Consider the following 15873-nt stretch of genomic DNA (forward strand, 5'->3'; position numbering starts at 1 on the left):
AGAACACACGGCACATGCATGGCGAAGCAGAACCACGTTATCTCCGCATCCTGAAAACCATGAAGTAGAACAGAGATAAAAAAAAAAAAAAAGTCCACATTGGATGACCGAATGAGATTCAAACATGCTCTAATGTTTTGATTGAGCATTATTATCTCCCTGATCTCAAACATTAGCAATGTTTATGCAGTTAATTTCAGAAGGACGGATAGTTAACCCTGTACATCAATATCGAGAAGCTCACTGACGTCTGACAGGGAAGAATAGCAGTTGCTAGTGCACCTGCAATTCAGTAACCTAAACAGATTGACGAACATGAGTGCTAATGAGTATTGAAGCCAATAATGTCGATTATTCCCAAGGGCATTTGCTAATTACTCCCTCAGTCGTAACAAGTCGACATTTGCAAAATTTATCCAAAAACAAAAGCAACAACCTGAGAGAGTAGCAATTGACAACATAGGCGGTGTTGAACCAAACTTGGCTGGTGTGAATGGTAAGGGCTCTCATCTCTTAAACAAGTGGTCAGGAGTTCGATTCCTGACTTTGCGAATGAAAAGGCCAAACTTTGGAATGAGATTGCCCCAGTTGTCGATAGAGAATACTCTTGGTCAACACCAAAAAAAAAAATACATAGGCGGTTTTGAATGGAACAATTAGATTTCATTAACAATGTGAAGTCAAAAGCATACAACACTAGCTGGAAAAAGGTTTGTATGACCAGCTGCAGTAACATTGACTACACACATTTTTACAGACTGAAGGTTTAGCTAAAACTGTAACAAGTAAAACCCATGTCTTCCCCAAAATAACTACAGGGGAAGCTACAAAATGGGAAAACACTACAGAAAAAAGACCATTGTCGTCGTACATTAGAGTAATGTGTTAGACCTTCTCTAGTTAAGCAAGTAGTGGAAGAGCCAAGCCAATTATTGATGAGTAGTCTTGCGTAAAACCATTGGAATTGGAAAACGGTCACGTGTGGCATGATGGTGGAGTTGGTTTTGAACAGCTTTGACAGCGGCAACTCTGGCAGCATTAGCTGCTCGGTTTGCTGCAGCCACTGCCCTATTTACCCTCTCGTCGACTTTTGCTATATCATACGCTTTCTCTGTCACTACTCTTGCTTCCTGGCTCACATAGATCATATCAATTGTTAGTTCGACAAGATAACAACTGATGATTCTAACGACATTGTTAACTCTTTCAAAATTATAACTAGGCTAGCTAAGCTCATAAAGTCATTGGACAATGGTACTCGTAACTCGGGTTTGAAATTCTCAGCATCAAAACCAAAATTGAACCCATGGTCATTTTATACCAAAAAAACTATAATTCGATTAAAAAAGGAACTCGGCTTTGAAAGGATCTTAAACAAATCCCATCATTTGTTGTTTTCATATAGATATTGTTGTCTCTAATCAGCAAATTTCCAGCGAAAATAAACAAAGCAGCAAAACAAAACGAGACTAAACTAACAATTATAACCTAAGAGCAAAACTAATACAGAATTATGCCTTTAGGAAAAGTTATCCCCAACAATGGCACCAGCTCTGCTAAGACGACGTCCATTTTAACGAAGTATAGCAAACCAGTAAATCAAGCAGGTAAGTATCACTATCTTCATGTGATGGCCATTGGACAGTAATAGAAACCAATTTAGAACAACATTATAACTTTGGCCGTGTCTGCTTGACTCACTGTTAACACGGTCTAGAGAAGCCCGAAATATCATTCGACGGCTCACAAAGGCACAAACTACCCGTTCTTTAAAAGCGATCCGATCAACTTTGGCGCAAATAGCCAAATATAGAAAAAAACATGTGGAAGCAGTTGTTAAGGGAGGATAGAGTCGATAAGACTAATTAAGTAGCCGACCCCAGATCATTTTTGGGATTAAGGCTCTGATGTTGTTGTATTAGTCAAAGGCGTTGCTTGATTCAAATTATGAGAGTTAGAAAGGTTATTTCCCTAACTAAAAACTTGACGCTTTACAAATGGGACAGTCCCATTGAAAGAGCCAGATATTTGTTTACTACATGTCTACATGACACTAAAATTTAAGATCGTTGCTACCAAAAATCCCACACAACTAACTCATTACATGAGTTCATACAAATCGTCCGTAATCTACTCCATAAAAAAATAAAGCTTACCTGGACAGCGTTGAGAACTTTGGAGTTATTAACACCAACAGGAGACACAGGAGACATAACACTTTGTGTGCTAGGAACATCAAGTATCCCATTATGCCAGTGTCCTGCTTCGGTTTCTCCATTTCGGAACGTGTACATTCCAAGTCCTTGCCTCCTACCTTCATGCCAAGCTCCTTCATATTTATGCCCATTAGCAAATTTATACACCCCAAACCCATGTGTTTTGTCGACAAAGTATTCTCCAGCATATGTATCCCCGTTCCTGAAGCATACCAAGACGAACAAACTATCATATCGAAATTGGAAGTACTTAAACGTATTTGCATACAATTCAAGTTAAATCACGGCATTTAAGGACACCATCCATTCAAACTATCCAAACAACAAAGTTGCCCAAGCGATCACCCAATACATCATAATCTACCCAATACTAAACAGGTGGTAGTATTGAGCCGCCATCAGGGTTCCTAGAGTTTATTGGTTTAAACGGTAAGATCATGAGTGAATGATAATGTACCGCAAGTAGGACTAAGAGCGTTGGGGAGGGGCTAACGGAAAGAAATAAAAAGAACTTAGAGCACGAAAATGAAGCACACTAAACTTCATTTATGTTTCCTGATTGTTTGTAAAAAAAACAGTGAAGTATAACCCATCATAGTTTTATATAGGCTCGTAGTAAATAGACTCCATACGTCACTTTTCTTATGGTTAAAAAATACTTGAGTATTAATAATATCCTTACAAACCACAAATACTAATACATTATTAATAATATGGTTTGTAACCTCAGATACGAACAAGAACCTGCAGGAGATATATTAACAGCAAGAAAATTTCCTCACTCACTGGATACAGCTGTTACTCCAATGCAGTCATCATACTGTTTTTCTGCCTCATTAGATTACTAACTACAGACTACAGAGCTATAAGCTCTTATGATCAGAGAGAGTTAATGGGTTAAGCTATATAATGGAGTCTGGACAAAGAGAAACAAGTCTCTCAAGCCTTATCAAAAAAAATAATAGACGAATTTTGTAAACAAGACCTACAACCTATAACTCATGCTGCTATAACTATTCCGTCATCACACCACCATTGTAACACCCCGGCCCAAACTCTGGGTCGGGAGCGGTCACTCATGGTAGCTCGCAGACAGATCAACACGGGTCCTTTTCAACGCATTTTGTCCCCACTCATGCGTATCCCGGGAACCTTCCCAGGAGGTCACCCATCCTAAGACTACTCCTAGCCTGAGCTGGCTTGGCTTAACTGTGGAGTTCTTTCGCATGGATAACCAGAAAAGAGAGTGCACTATGTTGATATGAGTAATACTTTCAATCCCCTTAAACACTAGTCATTTAAGTTTATCAATGGGCCTCTTCAATTAACGTGGGGTGTTACAACCATGGTTGTCTAATGGATTCAAGTAGGAAGTGGCCATGCTCTAGATCTCAAGTTAAGGCCCATAATATATATAAGAAAACAACGGGAGTAATGTATGTGTGAATTTTTCGAAAAAAATTAGTTGAGGCGTATGAAGACTTCCGTCCCCTTATTTCAATGCGTCCTCTTCCAAGAACACATTGAACACCCTGATACACAACACTGACCTTCACTACAGGATATGATGTTTACAATTTTGTGAACTTTTTCAAATTTCTCATAACAACAACATAGACGTTGTGCATCTAGGGCTCCTGCAAATGGCATAAGACGGGCCGGATGTACACAACCTAGCGAATAATTCTAGATAGAAAACTCCCATCGCAAGAATGAAGGATGCTTACTTTAGATGTAATGCATTAACAATTTAACAAACAGAAATAGAAAGCAAACATTTGCTATCACAAACATCAAGCTAAATTGCAAAATAACCCATATAGAGCAACATGAGACCATGACTCTGGACTCACGGCTATAAAAAAAAATACACCTATCAGGCTATCAGGCATAATGAAGCAACCATAGGGTTATCATTGACAAAGCATTAGTGAAACAAGTCAACATTGCAGAAAACCACACCATCATTGAAAAAGAGAAATATATGAGCACACAAAATTACCTAAAATGGTAGCGACCAAGCCCGTGCTTAACACCTCGCTTGAATTCACCAACATAACGACTACCATCCTCGCAAGTATGAATCCCACAACCATGGCTTTGCCCATTAAACCATTCACCAGCATACACATCTCCTGTATAAAACCTATACACACCAAACCCATGTCTAAGACCTTGCTTATATTGCCCTCGATACCGACTACCTCGAGCCCATGTTTCCACCCCATACCCATCATATTTCCCATCAATCCAATCACCTTCATACCTCCCACTCATGCAATAATAATACACCCCACTTCCTGAACATTTCCCCTCATGAAATTCACCCTCATATACATCCCCATTGCTATAAATTTGCACCAAACACCCCGAAGTCGATTTCTTATCAAATTTCGCCTTCGACCCAATACTCCAAAAAACAGGCAAATGCCTAGGAATCCTTGAAGAATTTGACTTAAGCTTAATTGGGAAATGAAATGATCTATTCAAAAACACCCTAATTGAAGGCAATCTAGGAAGTGCAAGATTAAGGGAAAACAAAAGGGCAGCTGAAAATGCAAATGCAGATAGAAAATCAAGAATAAAAGAGTGACTTGGATGCGAAACCAAGAAGTAAAAAAATGGCAATGCAAGCAATAATACCAATCTTATATGAGCCCTAAGTCTTTGTAATTGACCCAAACCCTTTACTACCCTAAACACTGTCGATTTCGCCGTCGAAAACACTACCAACAAAGACAATGCCCATCTTGCATAATAATCCAATGAAAAAGCCTTCAAATTTGAGGTGGGTGTTACTGAAAAAGGGTAATCTTTAAGTGAAATTGGTAAAGTTGGAGACTTTACAATAGAATTATTAGGGTTCATCATTGGGGTATTTCTTTTATGTGGTGTTGTTGCTGAAGGTGATAAATTTGACCCAAAATTTTGATCATTTTGTACATGGGTGAGATCCAAAACCCTAGAATTTGGGTCAATTTGGGTCATTAATGAAGTTAATAACAATGGTGGACTAGGGTTAAAATCGGAAGAAATGCCACTGCTTTCTTTACCGATCTGAACTTCAGATTTCTTCTGATGCATATAATAAAATCACCTCTTTTTATTGAAATATTATCAAAATTTCAATCTTGTTATCAAAATGTCACTAAAAATCACCTCTATTTATTGAAATGATATCAAAGTTTCAAACTTTTTATCAAAACAACACTAAAAATCACCTCTATTTATTGAAATTATCAAAATGTTTCAATATTTTTATCAAAAATAACACTAAAAATCACCTCTTTTTATTGAACTAATACAAAATTTTCAATCTTTTTAATCAAAATCACTACAAATCACCACTTTTTATTGAAATAATATCCAAGTTTCAATCTTTTTTTATCAAAATAACACTACAAATCCTTTTTTTTTTTTTTGAATTTTCTTTCTTTATTGAGTTATCTATAGATTTATGTATCTGGGTTTTCTTGATTTTTGTAAAAGAAGTGATGTTGATGAATATATATCTAAAGTATGATACTATGATATACCATGGAATATTTGTTTATTCTATGAAATTATTTTATTTTTGTAAATCTATTTCTATTTGGAGGTAAAAAGTGATGATTTCTGAGCCTTTTGCGGTCAGAAAAATGTGGGAAATTATTTTTTGAAACCAGAAATCATGTTCTTGTTGGCAATAAAGGATGAGAAAATCTAGTGTTGTCCTTGTTTTTTTCTTTTCTTTTTTACTTTATTTAATCTACTTGTAACATCTACTACATCTAATGTCCTAATTGATTAGAGAAACTTAAAAAATGTTTAATGTCCGATTAATGTGGAAATTTCCTTTATATAGATTATAACTGATGATTTAAATTCAACATTTAAAGTTGGTGAGAATTTAATAAAATTATTCTGATTTGTAGTTTATATTCTAGAATATATCATTATGGTAGAAAGAATATGTCATTGTGACAATTAACAAGTTTTAACTCGTACTAGATCAATTAAGACATAAGATCTTTGTAACTATCTAACGTTGTTGCACGAATATGCAAAAAAGGTCATAATGTCTTTAACATAAAAGATAACCATGGTTTTTGCAGGGCATAACTTCAATAATTTTGTTGGTAGGTTAGGTGATTCCAAATTTTGTATTCACTTACACAATAAGTTTAAGGCCCTATTTGATAAACAGCAAATTAATTTCATCATAAGCAGATTGTAAAAACAAATTATAAACACAAATTCAACCGTTACTACATAGTCACATATGATGTAGCTACTCATTGACCATGTTGACAGTAGAGATACAACAAATCACAATAGTAATCGAGGGATGCGGTATATGTTGTTAATGATACATGTACAATATTCGACGAATAAATATAATTGAGCAATTGTCAATATCAAAATGAATTATACTAATTAAATAAGTCGTGATAGTCTATATAACGACCGATCCAGCCCAACTAATGTGACCTTTAGTCGGGCCTCCGTCAAACAATATATATAATCGATAACCTCATTAAAACGAATACAGTATGTATTGAAAAGAAATATATATCTTGATTGCTTATGCGTAATACATAAAAAAGTTTAGGTTTAAGGATAGACCTTAAGTAGTCTAGGGTCAAGGTAGATCACCGACCTCTTCGAGGACTTAGGAATAAAACAGTGTTTACAGATCGCCTACAAACATGGCTTATATTTCAATTAAATGGAAACCGAACCCTGATTTCAAGGTTAAAAGGTGGACTCTTCCATTAGAACCAACCCATATTGATACAACGGTACAATGCAAAGATCATTTAATTCTATGAATATTTGAAATAAAAATTTGATCGTTAATAAATAACATTATTAAATAGTACAAAGACATCATTAGTTTGTAAATATATTTTCTAAAAATGTTCAAACTTTGACGAAAAATTTATATAAGATATTTTTAAAGTTTCACTTCAAAACTGTTTGAAAAGTAGTCAAAACTTATAAAAAATAAAACTTAAAGACAATTAGATACTTCCAGTCTTGGACAACATTTCACATACTGAATTAGGGTAAGCGAAAAGTGACCATGTATTGGTCACGTGGTCAAGATAAATCACCCAACTAACACTATTTAAGGTAAGTTCTAAAGTTATGTTAAGATTTGAGACTCGAGGCTTGGTATCATAGTAATAAGTTTTAACAAGCTCAAAAGAATACGTATGTAGGACTACTTATATTAATGAAATGCAATTTATTCATTGGAAGTTTATTTGATAAAGATAGGTGAGCGTGTCTTGTTAATGGTATTCTCAGACAAATTGACCTCTTTTAATTAGTTCGTAAAACAAATTTATTAATAACTAAATTTCTACTCAGCCGAGAAATAATATTTGTATTGAAAAACTTGTTACACAATATTTATATATAATTAGTCTCATTTTAGACGAATATATCTGTTTGTAAATCAGACTCATTCATTTTTAAAAATGAATTTTGGAATACCAAACTAATAATGTATATTTATAATTTTCTTTTTAAATAATTAAGTTAATTAACTCGTACAACGTCTTTCAAACTAGTTAGCAATATAATTGACCCGTTTTTACATCCGTCTCAAACAAGAATTTATGAAAATTTACGTGAGACTAGAGGATCAAGAAAAATTAGGATTAATTTTGTAAACAGGTCATTTGTGTCGGCTTCGTGTTTAGAGAGCTCAACCAAAACCCAATCCTATTAAATATCATGTCGTGTTCGTGTTGACCCACTTACATAAATGGGTCATTAAGTCTTAACCCAAACCCGTTAGTTTCATGTCGGATTCATGTCGTGTTTTTTTTGTGACGTCATTATTTGCCAGCTCTACTACGTAAGACAGTCTTGCATGAGAATGACGGGAGGAGGAAAAATTCACGAGAAATGGCAAGAGGAATAAGATCCACATCAAGCGGTGTAGAAAAAAACCCTAAAAACCAAATTATAAGGTGAACCTCCTATTAAAAGTAAGCCCCCTTTTCTACGATTAACCCTAATTTTATAAAATCCCCAATTTCTCCCCATTCTCTTTCTACTTTCCCTTAAATTTCTCGATTTGCACCTAATTCTCTCTCTTCTTTTCTTCAATTAACGTATCGATTAAGTTTTTCTTAAGCAATCGTATCAGAAGAAAGTAATTAATTTTGTAAACCTAGAAATTATGCCTCCGAAATCAAAGAAATCGACGCCGGCGAGTACGGCGGCGAAGAGGGCAGCTAGGAAAGGTGTTTCGAAAGTTGTTGATGTCAAGCAAGCTGAAGCTAGGGTTGAAGATGATGATAGTAATAAGATTAATTCTGTTGACTTGATTGTTACGCAGAAATCTGAAGATAATGGATCTGTTCCTATGAAAAGTAAGTTGATTTTTTGTTCAATTTGTGATAAATTTATTGTTTTTGTGTTTGTTTTATTGGTGATTATGTTTTGATTTATATGTTGATTGTTAAAGATTTAATTTGTTTGTGTTGTTATGATCTGTTAAAAGATTGGGGATTTAGATGTAGGGTTGATTTGATTTGATTCGATTGTAGGTTTTGAGGATATGAAATTATGTTGTTAATTAGTTATCACAAAACCATCTCAACCAAAAGCTTAAGCTGATGGTTGGAGTCGCAGGATCGGTTTTATTCTCTAACACGCCCCCTCACACGAATGCCCTTTGGGCTTGAAGTGTGGATGCAACTGGAGGTGAGATTCAAACCCATACCTGGTGCTAATATTCCACTTTAGAATTGTGGGGGTGAGATTCGAACCCATGACCTGTTGGTCACACTGGCTATGATACCATGTCATGAAACCATCTCAACCAAAAGCTTAAGCTGATGGTTGGAGTCCAAGATCGGTTTTATATTCTTAACATTAGTCAACCTAAGCTGAGAAATTGAATGATTGGGGATTTTTGATTTAAGGTTGAATTTGATTTGATTTGAATATAGGTTATAAAATTTGAATTTGTTGTCAATTAGTCAAACCCAGCTGATAAATTACTTCAAACTTGACAAAAATAAAGATGCGTGCTTTAAGGTGATGGAAATTGATGGGCAGTGGCGGATCCAAGATTTGTAGTTAAGGCGGCGATAAATTTTAGGGGGTGGAGTGGTAATGCTAAACAGAAAACTAGAAAAAAAGTCAATTTTTTGACAAAATACTTGTTTTTGAATGTTTGGGGGGCGACCTCCCCTGGTTAACCCACTTAGTTACATGACCGTTGATGAGTGGTTTTACTTTGAATATATTTGTAGTAATTGGTAGGAATCATAGCCAAACGTGCGCTAGGAGAGAAAAATCTGTACTTTGAATGTTGGTTCTGATAATAATGTTTTAATTTGGATCGGGAGGGTGAAAACTGAAATAATGATCCGTATGAATATTCTTCTATCTGATAGTGCTAAGGCAGTAACAAATATTGTAGTTGTATCGAACTATTTTGTTGTATGTATTGTTGGTTGTTCTTTCAACTTGTATATGTTTTAGTATGTGCGTTGATTTTTATCTTTGTTGGTTACTCAGTATATTAGGCTTGATTATCGTGAAAAGTTAAATAGATATTATCGCATTCTTTTCTTAAAGGTTGGTGGTTGGCTTCAAGTAATTAAATCATCGAACCAATGGAGAACAAGATATGATACTTTAACATGAGTGAACTATATGTGCTGAACTTATTCCTTTCTTCGCTGTTTGGATGTTTAGGGTGGGGGCGAAAGTTTTGAGCAGTGGGGTCATGTATTACCTTTGATGATGCGTGGTATTGGTTGGCTTTACTCTTAATGCTGTAAAGTCAGATGCTTTACACTTAACTGCACATTGGAATAATGCAACATGCCTGTGTATTGTTACATTTGGGATTATTTCCCCAAGTCTTCTATGCCCTCGAAGCGGGTTATTTACTGTCCCAGGAAGGGACTATTGAATATTTGACGCGTGTAACATGTGGAAAATATTGTCGTAATGGAGTGGATGAATCCTTTAACCCACAGCGTACAACTTATATTCAGACATAACTTCATAAGCATGACAGATTACTGGAATTCAGAATTTGATTTAACTTTCACAAGTTTGCACATGATGTGCATAAGAAAAACTTGTATCTAGAGGGAAAGGAACCCTTTGCTTCCTACATCCCGAAGTAGATGTGCTGATGGGAAACAAAAGAATAAGGAAAGTTTTGTGAATGCTCCCTCCATTCATGATAGATTTATGTATGCTTTATAGTAGCGGATGAGCTCCCATATGTGCGTATGTATAAAAGGGAATGCGAGTTCTCAGTGATCATTGTTATTATGTCTTGACTTGTTTCTTGCATTATTATGTACAAGATCTTCCAACCAACATCTTAAGTTCAAGTGTGCATACAGCATATAACACCTTTAATGGTCCTATAAAATGGAAATTGTCTTTTCATAGCTGAAACATGTTCAGAAATGAGTTAAGATTCTGTCACTGCTTCTGAGGTTTGATAAGTAGAGATTGTTCAATGCTCACTTCATTAGGCGCTTCCCATTTTACACCACAAGGGTTTAACCATGGAACCAGAGTAGCAGGTTTTGGATCTGACTGAAAGATGTACCCCATGTACATGAACATGAGACATGCTACTTCGTACTGTTTTATAATTGATTAGATTTGACCATGTTAATATTGTGTTTGATACTGGAACTGCAAGGTTTAGCGGGGGTTTCTTTTTTATGCTCACCCAACTCTTTGGAACTTCTATTCGCTCACTCTGGGGACAGCATGTTAACTAGGCCAGTATTTGTTTCAACCTCTCTTTTCTTACAGAGGAAGATGAGGTTAAAGAGGATGAATACGAAAGAGGGGAACGCCTAGACCTTGAGGATAATGAACCAGAGTATGAACCAGAAGAGTATGGTGGTGATTATGATGATAAGGATGTTGACCAAGAAGATTTCCAGGAAGAAGGGTATGAAGTAGTGGAGGAAGTTGTGGAGGGTGAAGAAGTTGAGGAGGGTGACATGGTTGAGGAGGATATGGATGATGTTCCAGAGGAATATGAGGGAGAAGATGATGAGCAGGCCGATGTGAGTGATGGCCATGATCTTGAGGAAGAGCATGAGGAGGAGCAAGATCATGAGCATGATGAAGAGCAAGTTCATGAGCATAATGAGGAGCAAGACCACGGCCATACTGATTTGGTTGATGCTGCAGAAGAACATGAACATCATGAAGTTGTCAAAGAGAGGAGGAAAAGAAAGGAATTTGAAGTTTTTGTTGGTGGGTTAGACAAAGATGCCACCGAGGAAGACTTGAAGGAAGTTTTCAGTGTTGTTGGTGAGATTACTGAAGTCAGGCTTATGAAGAATCCTCAGACCAAAAAGAACAAGGGCTTTGCTTTCCTGCGTTTTGCTACTATCGAACAAGCAAAGCGTGCTGTTACAGAACTTAAAAATCCAGTGGTACTTGTTTTGATCTTGTTGTAGATTTGAGTGACTACTGCCTATAAACCAAGAATTATGTAGAATTACTTCTAACACCAAAACTTCCAGGTGAAGGGAAAACAATGTGGTGTGACGCCCAGTCAAGACAGCGATACACTGTTTTTGGGAAACATATGCAAGACATGGACAAAGGAAAAAGTAAGTAGTCTGTGGACCAATATCCCCATCAGATTCAATTTACTAATTGGTAGGAGCTACATTGTTGATTTCTGATTCGTCCATGTTAATCTGTATTCCAGTTAAAAGAGACATTAAAATCTTATGGCGTAGAAAATATTGAGGATTTGACGCTGGTGGAAGATAGTAACAGTGAAGGAAAGAATAGAGGTTTTGCCTTTCTGGAGTTCCCCTCCCGATCAGAAGCGATGGATGCTTTTAAACGTCTCCAGAAGAAGGACGTTTTATTGGGAATTGAAAGGCCCGCTAAAGTTTCATTTGCAGATTCTTTCATTGATCCTGGAGATGAAATTATGGCACAGGTAACAAGATATTGAGCCTGCAAGATGTCATTTATTCACGTTCTAGTAAATGCAATAGTGATATATATTTCTCGTTAATGCAATAGTGATATATTGGTTGCAAATTTCTCCTTGTGACTATGGTTGGCTATTTTATTTGCTTGTTGAATGTTCCGTTTTTTTTGTTGATGCAATTTCTAACTCCATTATGTTAGCAATGGTTTGTTTAAATTTAAGTGATGTCTCTCCTTTCCCCAATGTACGCTGATGGTTGGGTTGGGATTGGAGGCGTGGTTTAGATATATGGAGTAAGTATTGATTGAGTATATTTTGACTGTAACATGTTAGGTCAAAACTGTGTTTATCGATGGTCTACTTGCCTCATGGGATGAGGACCGTGTCCGCAACCTGCTCAGTAAGTTTGGAGAAGTTGAAAAGGTTGAACTTGCTAGAAATATGCCATCTGCTAGAAGAAAGGATTTTGGATTTGTTTCATTTGACTCCCATAATGCAGCAGTGACATGTGCTAAAAGTATCAATAATGCTGAGTTGGGTGAAGGAGATTCCAAGGTTGAAAACTGATTTTGCTGGTTTTAATTGCTGTGCATACGTAGACATTCTCAGATATTCATATGCCTTTTTTAAAAATTGTTTGTCTGCAGGCTAAAGTAAGAGCCAGATTGTCAAGGCCACTGCAGCGGGGCAAAGGTAAAAATCAACCTCGTGCTGACCATAGGCCTAGTCGAGCTGCTGGTCGTGCTTCTGGACGGCGCCCCAGAGCTCCTTGGAATCGCCCACTTCCACCACGTCCTCTTCCTGCTCGTGTTAGAGGATTTGGAAATCGTGCGCCAGTACTTGCTGATCGTAACATGAAGAGGCCTATGGGACCTAGGGATAGACGCCCCCCACCACCATTACCAGCTAGAGCAAGGCCATTGCCGCCTCCACCAAGGTCTTACAAGAGAAGAGCTCCTGGTATGCAACTTCCTCCCAAGTTCTTTTTAAAGTGAAGTAGCGGTAATTCAGTGCAATTTCCAATACATTTTTCCTTAGGGGTCATTCAAACCCATCAATTTTGTGTCGTTAATAGAAGAGTAAGGCTGCGTACCTCCGACCGCCCTTACCACACTGTTGGCTTGATCTTTCAAGACATTATATTTTGAAATTTCACATAGCTCTTTCATGCACAGCCCTTCCACCTCCCAAGAGTAGTTTCAACCGAGACTATTCTAGAAGGGAAGAACAGCCACCCAGGAGCAGGGCTGCAGCTGACTACGCTTCTAGGTTGCCACCAGAGAGACGTCCATCTTATAGGGATGATTATCCTCCTGCTCGTGCACCTGTCTACTCTGATGCGCATAGGAGCAGTGCTTCTCGCTCTGCTGTGACTGCGAGAAGACCCTATTCAGATGACAGCTACAGCCAACGTTATGAAAGACCACCTTCAAGTTACCGTGAAGGCCGTCCTCGTGAATATGATTCTGCATCTGGTTCCAAGCGACCTTATAGTGCTTTGGTTAGTTTATAGTATATGTTCTTACTGTAATCCTCCATTTAATTTCATTTCACTTTCTCATTCTTATATATTTTGGCAAATGTTTTAATCTTCTATTTATATTGTAGGATGATGCGCCTTCACGATACAGTGAACCTGGTCACAGTGTTCGTCATTCAAGGGCACGTTTAGACTATGATATGCCTGGAAGTGCCTCACAGTATGGAGACACATATGGTGATAGGTTAGCATCTTTAAAGTTGCATTTAGCTCTTTCTTTTTCTCCTTCTCCCTCTTCCTCCCCCCTTCCTTTTCTCGTGTTGCCTGACTAAATTGTAAGTGTTGATTACAGAATGGGAAGATCTGCTGTTGGATATAGTAGCAGTAGCAGAAGTTCCTTAACAGCTCAAGACTCCCATGGGCTGTACAGTAGCCGTCAAGGAATGAGCTATGGTGGTATGTCCTCGTACACTTTTTCAAATTTTGAGGAGTTATGTATCGAAGACGGAAACCCTGGTCATGTTCATTGCGTGTAACATGTTAAGCTATTAACCACTGTTTCAGGATCTTACGGTGGCAGCGATGGTGGGCCGTACTCCTCAAGTTATGGCGGTGACTATAGTTCCCGTGGGGCTGACGTAAGTTCCATTTCGAAACATCTATATGTGTGATAGGTTTATTGTTCTGTCACCTAGAAACCTTAATTCAGTGGCCCATCGACTAGCTAAACGAGCCATGATTATGTAAGACGGGTTTCCTTTACAGTTGCCAAAAAAAAAATCTATGATAATTATTCTATTTTGAAGTGGAGATAGAGAGATGTGCCAGGCATTATTCCCTTCGTTCAGTAGTAGCTCGCCAGTACTAATGCAGTAAGTGCCTAACATCACAGGTCGGTGGTAGCTCCTATTCTACAATGTATTCAAGCCGAGGTATGAGTGGCAGTGGCAGTGGCAGTTACATGGGAGGCGGAAGTTCTAGCCGTGGTGTTAACGGTAGTAGCTACATGGGAGGTGGAGGTTCAAGCTCTTACTACTGAATATAGAGTAATCAACCGACTGAAGTTCAACAGTTCATGGCCAGGGCACTACCGGTGTGGTATTAAGGTTTGCTTCTATGAAGTGTGAAGACGAGATAAGAATAAACTTTTACACAACGATTTTAAGACGTAGTTTAGAGACTAGTTTTTACGATTGGTAGGTGTGCCTTTTTTATATATGTAAAAATGTAAGTTCTATTTTTGAATGGGATAATAAACTCTTGTTTTAAGATAATTAACTGTAATGTTGCCTTTTATCTCAGCTATCGTCTTCCCTCTTCGCATCTCAAAATCATTCCTAATAATCAAATTGTGTTTAGCGGTCGTTTTTTTTGTTGTATTTTTAAAGCCAGGGCGCGGTCTCTGGCCATGCCTTGAAACTTCTTTTCTCAACTCAACGTCCAAACCCTGTTGTGCCATTTTGGCAAAGTCGCTTTCTGGCGGATTAATCTTTGCATCTATTCCTCGTCTTTTGAAAGGAGCAAAAATTTGTCAGCGTTTTCACCACTCTGAATCGATACTAGTGTAAGGCCCTGTTCATTTGGACTTTTCTTTACATGGTTCTTGCAACTCGAGGTCAAGATGTCACCAAAATCGACAAAATCGAGGCTATGGCTAGCCGTAGTATGGATGAATTTTAGAAAAGACGAATCATACAAAAGGATAAATTTTAAAATTTTAACAAAACAAGAAAACAAAAATCCCATTTTATTAAAAGATCCCATTTCTAGTTATAATGGAGTATAATTATACACCAACTACTTTGAAATATTTAAGAAAATAAAGTAGTTAATGCCTCATAAGGTATAATACTAACATTTTGTTGATGTTTCTGTCATTTTCTATTACCATTATTTGTTTGAAAGCTTTCAAGGCACATGTACATGCACAATTGCACATGCCCTATGTCCCTTGTCACTTATACTTTCTCAACTTGTCCATTTCATTTCCTTGTGTTGTCATTACTTCATTTTTACCTCTTGATAGTTCATCCCACACTTTTTTCGAGTGGATCGGGTCATTACGGATTTACATACAGTTAAGATCAGCTCAAGTTATCTCCGTTTGCAAAATTGTTATTTATGTGTTGTTATTGGATCATCTTGGACACAAGTAATTTTTAGTCGGGTCATTTTCTAGTCAAGGGGTTAAAAAGAAGTCGGTAAGTTGGGTTTATTTTGGCGTATTACGGGTC

General features: G+C 37.1%; 2 protein-coding genes across 5 annotated transcripts; one reads left to right on the plus strand and one right to left on the minus strand.

The window, feature by feature from the left end:
• Positions 1-641: 641 nt before the first annotated feature.
• LOC141585952 (uncharacterized) lies at positions 642-5912 on the minus strand. Its single transcript, XM_074407032.1, has 3 exons — positions 4219-5912; positions 2157-2418; positions 642-1130 (listed from the first exon to the last, which is right to left on the minus strand). The coding sequence occupies exons 1-3, from the start codon at positions 5298-5300 to the stop codon at positions 930-932; spliced, it is 1545 nt and encodes a 514-aa protein (XP_074263133.1). The 5' UTR covers positions 5301-5912; the 3' UTR covers positions 642-929.
• Positions 5913-8135: 2223 nt separating this feature from the next.
• LOC141585953 (uncharacterized) lies at positions 8136-14940 on the plus strand. 4 transcript variants are annotated; one of them, XM_074407033.1, is made up of 11 exons: positions 8136-8584; positions 11010-11644; positions 11735-11824; positions 11926-12165; positions 12493-12714; positions 12807-13119; positions 13335-13660; positions 13768-13883; positions 13992-14095; positions 14204-14277; positions 14532-14940. In XM_074407033.1, the coding sequence occupies exons 1-11, from the start codon at positions 8392-8394 to the stop codon at positions 14676-14678; spliced, it is 2460 nt and encodes an 819-aa protein (XP_074263134.1). In that variant the 5' UTR covers positions 8136-8391; the 3' UTR covers positions 14679-14940. The 4 variants fall into 4 exon arrangements, with proteins under 4 accessions (XP_074263134.1, XP_074263135.1, XP_074263137.1 ...); XM_074407036.1 differs by having other exon boundaries at positions 8182-8584; positions 9921-11644; XM_074407035.1 differs by having other exon boundaries at positions 8194-8584; positions 9801-11644.
• The last annotated feature ends 933 nt before the right edge of the window (positions 14941-15873 follow it).

This window comes from Silene latifolia, chromosome 6, assembly GCF_048544455.1.
Source record: "Silene latifolia isolate original U9 population chromosome 6, ASM4854445v1, whole genome shotgun sequence".
Lineage (NCBI taxonomy): Eukaryota > Viridiplantae > Streptophyta > Magnoliopsida > Caryophyllales > Caryophyllaceae > Silene > Silene latifolia.

Bases quoted from the DNA above. Each gene is read 5' to 3' on its own strand.
- LOC141585952 (XM_074407032.1), bottom strand. From the start codon at position 5,300: ATGCATCAGAAGAAATCTGAAGTTCAGATCGGTAAAGAAAGCAGTGGC. The intron at 2,419-4,218 runs GTAATTTTGTGT...GGTATGCTTCAG, and splicing joins CTTGGTCGCTACCATTTTAG to GAACGGGGATACATATGCTG. The intron at 1,131-2,156 runs GTAAGCTTTATT...TATGTGAGCCAG, and splicing joins AAGTTCTCAACGCTGTCCAG to GAAGCAAGAGTAGTGACAGA.
- LOC141585953 (XM_074407033.1), top strand. From the start codon at position 8,392: ATGCCTCCGAAATCAAAGAAATCGACGCCGGCGAGTACGGCGGCGAAG. The intron at 11,645-11,734 runs GTACTTGTTTTG...CAAAACTTCCAG, and splicing joins CAGAACTTAAAAATCCAGTG to GTGAAGGGAAAACAATGTGG. The intron at 13,661-13,767 runs GTTAGTTTATAG...TTTATATTGTAG, and splicing joins AGCGACCTTATAGTGCTTTG to GATGATGCGCCTTCACGATA.